Here is a 6,528-nt window from a genome sequence, read left to right as displayed (position 1 = left end):
TCAGGTCATAATAATAATAATAATAATAATAATAATAATAATAATATTTACATATCAGAGCGAAGATGTTGGACAGGAAGCTGAGGAAAGGCAGTCTGTTCACTTTTCATCAACTTTTATCTCTTTATGTAAATTAATTTCCTTTTAAATGGAGAAAATATAAAATAATTAACTGTAAATATTTACTGGATCTTTATCATTTTATTTATATTAATATAAGACACCAAAGCCTAATATCATAGTTTCTATGTTATGTTTGAATCTTGTTTTCACTACTGATTAAATTTGATTTAAAAAGATTCAAACGGAGGAACGTCCAGACGCTAAATCTACAAAACTGATCCAGATGTTTAAACTCTAGAACTGATCCAGATGTTTAAATTCTAGAACTGATCCAGATGTTTAAACTCTAGAACTGATCCAGATGTTTAAACTCTAGAACTGATCCAGATGTTTAAACTCTAGAACTGATCCAGCTGAGAATCTGAGGAACAGAAATCATATTTTGATTATCAGTTATAATCAGTTATTAATGCACCAATATAAAACACTGATCTCATCAAACCTGCAGTTTATTCTGCTGAACGATCTGAGTCTCACTGCATTTGGATTATCCAGGCTGGTTCTGGTTCTGGTTCTGTTGGATCCTGGTTCTTCCTCCCCACCCTCGCCTCCTGCTTCCTGCTCCTCCTCCCCTCCTCTCCTCTCTGGGAGCGCTCCCTCGTTTCCCTCTTCTATCTCCTCTCCTTCCTTTGCGTCGCTCTGCGTTGCTGGTTTGGCTTTTTTAATTACAGAAACTCTAAACTTTGGAATTGAGTTTGTTTCTGCAGAAACAGGCTTAACATGGCGGCACTATCGGGCTCTAAGCTCCCGTACGGTAATTGGATCCGCGGGTGGCTCCAGGCTCCGTTCTGCGCTTAGTTAAAATTGTTTTGGCACTTTAAAAAGAAGCTTCTTCTAATTTCACCGTGACAAATATTCCTGCCTCTCCGTCTGTCAGGGTCTCCTCTGCTGATAAAGTGCAGCTGCATCAAAGCTCTGCTGTTTCTGACGTATGAATCTTACCTCACTGCTTTTAAACCACCTTCACTGATCCGGACACCATTCCAGTTTGTTTTCTCTCCAAACTTCCAGACTTTGTTTTAATCTGGACTCTCAGTTTATCTCTGGACTTTCTGCCACTCGCCGTTCTTCATGCCTGTCTTTATAATAGTCCAGGCTGAAGTGAAGGACTTCCAGGAGACCCATAAGAGTCACGTTTTATTAGAAACTCATCAGTTTGGTGATAATGGAGGTTCCAGATTTATTCCTGTTCCTGCTTCACTTCCTGAGTGATTCAGACTCCGAGGCTCAGAGGAACCAGATTTAAAAACATTGTGTTTTCATGGAGAAACATTTTGTCTCCATGTTTTCTCTGGAACGTTCCTCTGATTAGACAGAAACAGGATTTTAGCTGATGTGACATGAAAACTCCCTGAAACACGAAGCATCACTCACATCCTCTTCCAGTGGGCTTGTTTCTGATCCGATTTACCAGAAAACACATGTAGACAGAATCTGGAGCAGCTGAGGGAAGGAAACGCTTTCAGAAGGAGAGGAAGCAGAACCAGGGAACACAGGAAGCTTAAAACACCATGAGAGACGGACAGAACCTGAGTCCTCTTCATCCTCCTCCTCCTCTTCCTCTCAGCTCATTCACCTTCACTCACCATATGGGAGGAGCTGGGATGATGTGTGTGTGTGTGTGTGTGTGTGTGTGTGTGTGTGTGTGTGTGTGTGTGTGTGTGTGAACTAAAATATGTTCTGGACCCCAAAGGAAAAAATAAATAACCTGTGAAATAATGTCCAATCTGCATCAAATTGTGAAAATATTTCTCAAGATGAAACAAAAAATCTGTTTTTTGTTGCATTTTTGTAAAAACTATATGATATGAAATGATGTTTTGTCCTGGATTAGTAATTTATTGAAAAGGTTAATATATGATTATTTTGTTAGAAATGTTGCGTTTATTGGCTTTATAGATAAATTTGACACAAACACAAAGGGAGTTTTTCTGAAACCAAAGGGATTCTTATGTTTACTCTGATCTGCTGCCTGTAGGGGGCGCTACAGCGGATCGTCTCACTGTGAAGCCCCAGCTGCTGGGTCATTTCTGTTTCTGCTGCAGCCAAACCTGCAGGAGGAAGAGAGGAAACATCTCAGCTCTGAGAGCAAACCAAGCAGACGAATAAAAGTCACAGAGCTGCAAATGTTACAGGACATGTTGTGAAAACATCGACCACAGGAAATCTGTGGTCATTTCTAAAAACAACTGTTCCTGTTTTCAGCTTTTAAAACACAGAAAAGCATAAAACATTTCCAAAATGAGGATCGATACATTTTCTTCTGATGTTTGTGGAAAATGATATATAAAAAAAAGATACTTATTTACCAACATAATGATGAGGAAAAAAATAGTAAATATTAACCATGCTCGTGTCATTCTGTTGTGAAATTGAATGCAGTTTTTATTCCAGATAAATATCTGCAGTTTTCTGCTTCCTCCCACCAGAGCTGGATCTCAGCAGGAGGCCGGCCAGGCTGTGGTGGTATAGTTAAAGTCCAGAGCTCAGAGATAGAGGACAGACTGTGGAAACGGGTTTGATTGGTGCAGCAATGCTGCCACCTGCTGCTGACTTTAGAGATTACATAGTTTTTATATCTGGATTCAGGTTAACTTTGGACACAACATATTAGTGAAATAAATGCATTTCAATGGATCCATGTTTTCAAAAGAGAAAAATACCTGAACTTCCTGAAAATATTAAAACATAAATGAGCTGACTGGAGGGTAGCAGTACAGTCATGTTAGTACAATAGAAACTATTTCACTGCATATTATTTCACTGTAAACATAGAAATAAATCATTTCTGTGGGATTTATTCATGTTTTCTAATAAAAATATCTTAAGCAATAAAACTCCAGGTTTGCTCTTCCAGGTAAAGTCCATGTCTGAACCTGATGCTTTCTGATATTTCAGAGATGCTGGCCCTTTAAGAAACTCTCTGTCGCCTTGGTTACCGTGCCAATCGGGAAGTAACACCAAATATCTTTAGGATGTGAACAGAGGTGGCTGGAGTCTGTACTTTTTCCTCTCACTGCCCAGATCTTACCTTCAACTCTGACCTTTGACCTCTCCACCGGAGGAAGGTGAGCAGAGAACCGGCTCCGTTCATCCCGGCTTCCCGGCCTCCGTTAGCCGCAGTTAGCCGCCATGCTAACCGTGTAGGTCTCTGCGATGAAACGGTGTTTCTGAACAGAGTTCACCTGAAGCTAAAACGGCTCATTAAAATGATTCGGTTCTTTCTCAGAGCTGCTTTGAACCTCATGTTTTAGTTCATCCAGTCGCTGTCCGTGGTGCTGACCGCAGCAACCAGACGTCCTTCAGAAGGTCGCTTCATTAAGATGAAATCAGCTTCAGGTCACAGCTCGGTGCTTCTGAAAACACTGAAAACTATTTTTAACACAATATTGCATCAGTAAAAATTCGGCTCCGTTTATGGACGTTTTTGGTTAAAACATGAAGTATTTAATTTCCCTCTGGGATCAATAAAGTACATTTGAATTGAGTTGAACTGAATAAAGTCAAGATTCAGCTCAGTTCTATTCAGTTCAAAGGGAAATGAAATGTCGTAACTAATGATGTCATCCAGGTTAATTTTTCTGGACAGAGGGAAAACATTAACAACCCGGTTTTTGTTTTCAGAGATGAGCGAGGTCGATGGCAGCAGACAGCCGGTCACCTGCACAGTCAAAGCTCCGGTCTACCTGCAGATCGGAGAGTCCAAAGCAGAACCGGTTCAGTCCGGGGTCTGTGTGGTCGATGTCCCCCTCCCCTTTGGGAAACCAGTCAGTGTAAGTCACACACACAACAGAAACGATGAAAACATCTGTTATCCTCCCATAACCTCACTCTGCTCTGCTTCGGACCGAGGAATCAGTCAAACTAAAGTTTTTGGTTCTTTACTTCCTCCAGAGAAACAAGCTGCTGATTGATGGATGTTAATGAACTGTTCGTTTCTGAACAGCTAGAGCAGGAATCCAGAGGTTCCCTCAGCTGGACTTCCCTCACGTCTGCAAAGTTTTTACAGCATTAAGTTTAAAAAGTTCAGAGTGCTAGAAGAAAGGAACATTTGTCCAACGTTTCTAAATCAATCCGTTTGTTTTCACTGAGTTTTTGTCAGACGACACGCTGGCTGTCAGACGCAGCAGGAAGTTGTGCTGTTACAGTGCAGATCAGGAGATCCAGCTGCTGTGAGACACAAACTGGTCTGTGTTTCTGTCAGAAGCTGAAACTCGTCTTTCTGTTGGACTCAGCAGTTCTGGCCGTTTGGGGCATTTAGCTCCAGAGGATCCTGCTGTTTTAATCCGCAGCGGCGCTGAGGTTTGGCTGCTTCAGTGTTTGTTTTCCACCGTCTGTCTGCAGGTTGAGGAAATCACCTTTAAGAACTACTACACCGCCTACGTTACTGTGCGCTTGCTGAGGAGGGCTTCTGGACAGGACGGGCCGACCAAGTGGGTCACGGCTCTCAGAGACCTGCCGCTGATGGACAACCCGCACACAGAGAGAGGCTCCCAGGATTACTACTCCATCCACAGGAAGCAGGTGGGTCAGACAAACGGGTCTGCTAACCAGCAGCTTCTGGCTCAGTCCAGGTTTATCTGTGAGCTCCCACCGAACCAAAGTCCGAATGACAGGATCATCCTGGCAGCGATGAAGAGTCTTCTCTGGTTCCACTGGGTTTAATGTCTGCTTCTAATCGATCTGATTGGATGCTGGAAAACATGACTATTGTGTTCAAGTTATGCTAAAAGGAGTTAGCCCATCAGTGAAACTGTGCTAGCCTAAAATAGCATTTGAATGCTAAAGACGTAGCTGCTAACGCTAAACTAAAGAGCTTCCTGAAACTCTGGAAAGATGAATGGAAAGAAAAACACTTTGATGGTGGAAGAACAGATTAAAAACTATAAATATATTTGATGTTGAGCTCATATTTGTAGTTATTCAGTAGTTTAGCAGCAGAGGACCTCAGGCACCACAACAGGGGCCTGTACTTTCTCAGGTCATGTGACATTAGCATGTCCACCCTGATCGACTCCAGGTCCAGGGTTACAATTATTTTACTCAAATAAAGACAGAAACTTCACGTTAACTTGATATTATTTCCTACTTCTATAAATGTTTCTATGTTTCACCTGAACTATTGTTTATTTTTTATGTTTTTTATGGGATGATATTAAAGGTGGTATTTACTGACCGGTCCAGTTTTTACCAGTCAGTAGATTTAACAGTTCAAGACTTCATAAAGGTTATAAAACATGTTTCTCTCACACAGATTGTTGGTTATTACATTATTACATTCTTTGTTAAAATATGTCCTTTACATGTTCAGAAGAAAAGTTTGTTTCCAGCCGCGTTTCTGTTTAAAACATCAGATTTGTGACTTATTGACAGTTTCATTAATAAGTTTATTTAATTCCCTCCATTATTTCAACTGAATACAATAAAACAGATGAATTTTTTTTGTTTATTTGATAACTGCCCAGTTATTCAACTCAAGTTAAGATATTATCCTGAATATGTAGACCAGACAGATATAAACTACATGGTATGTAAATTAATTTATCTGACAGTTTGTCATTTTAAAGTACTGACAGGAGATGAAACCAGAAACAAGCAGATGATCAGATTTTAAATCTCCCAGCTTGTTTTCTCCATCCTCACTCAGATCTTCATCTGTGAGATTTTTACTTCATCCTGAGTGTAAAAGTAAGGGAACATCCTGTCGGTGAAGGTGTGTGTGAAGGTGTGTATGTGTGTGTTCGTGTCCAGATCAGAGAAGGACAGATTCCCTCCGTCCCAGTCCAGATCCACTCGGATCCTCTGGATCTTCTTCTGGGCTGACAGATCTGAGCAGGAGCCTGGAGAACAAACTGATAATCCATCTTCTGTTGACGTCAGTCCCCATAAACCAGACTGAATGTTTCGCCTCCTGTGGACAGACTCTGCTAACACACCCAGAGTCCAAACCTCACTGCCTCCAACGTCGACATCCCAGCTGTGGATCCCGGAGTCAAAACCCTGAGAGCTGAGAACGGACCACCAAACGTCCAACCGCTCCGGATTATCAGGAAGCTTCTGCCTCTGACCTGCTGTCACAACGCTCAGATCGTCAGACAGCAGGAGCTTTGGATGAGCCGTGTTTGGGTCCAGAACCAGAGGAGTGTAGGTCACCCTGCCCTTCATGTTGCTCCAGATGTTGAAGGCCAGGTTGCCCAGATGTTTGGCCTGGTCTATCAGAGCTCCTGAGGGCAGCTGTGGATCCTCCAGCAGGGGGCAGCGCTGGACTCTTTCCACTGCAGCCTTGTAGTTGTGCAGGAATGAGACGTCTGCAGCTCTCAGCTCCTCCGCTGTGGCTCTGACTGGGTCTGAAAGAGCTGCTGTCTCTCGGCTCAGAGCCCCCATCTTCTCCTGCATCATCCCTCT

At 42.3% G+C, this 6,528-nt stretch overlaps 1 protein-coding gene across 1 annotated transcript in view; it reads left to right on the top strand.

Annotated features, from left to right (window-relative positions):
• The first annotated feature begins 3,033 nt into the window (after positions 1–3,033).
• Positions 3,034–6,528, top strand: part of nicn1 (nicolin 1) — a 6,095-nt gene continuing 2,600 nt past the window's right edge. Inside the window, exons 1-3 of the mRNA XM_007540897.2 lie at positions 3,034–3,191; positions 3,748–3,896; positions 4,468–4,647. Coding sequence (XP_007540959.1) covers positions 3,750–3,896; positions 4,468–4,647 — 327 coding nt within the window. The 5' untranslated portion in view covers positions 3,034–3,191; positions 3,748–3,749. The remainder of the gene's footprint in view (positions 3,192–3,747; positions 3,897–4,467; positions 4,648–6,528) is intronic.

This window comes from Poecilia formosa, unplaced genomic scaffold (genome assembly GCF_000485575.1).
Source record: "Poecilia formosa unplaced genomic scaffold, Poecilia_formosa-5.1.2 Scaffold572, whole genome shotgun sequence".
In the NCBI taxonomy this organism is placed as follows: Eukaryota; Metazoa; Chordata; class Actinopteri; order Cyprinodontiformes; family Poeciliidae; genus Poecilia; species Poecilia formosa.
Note: the sequence above shows the minus strand (reverse complement) of the source record. Positions and strands in the feature narration are given on the sequence as shown.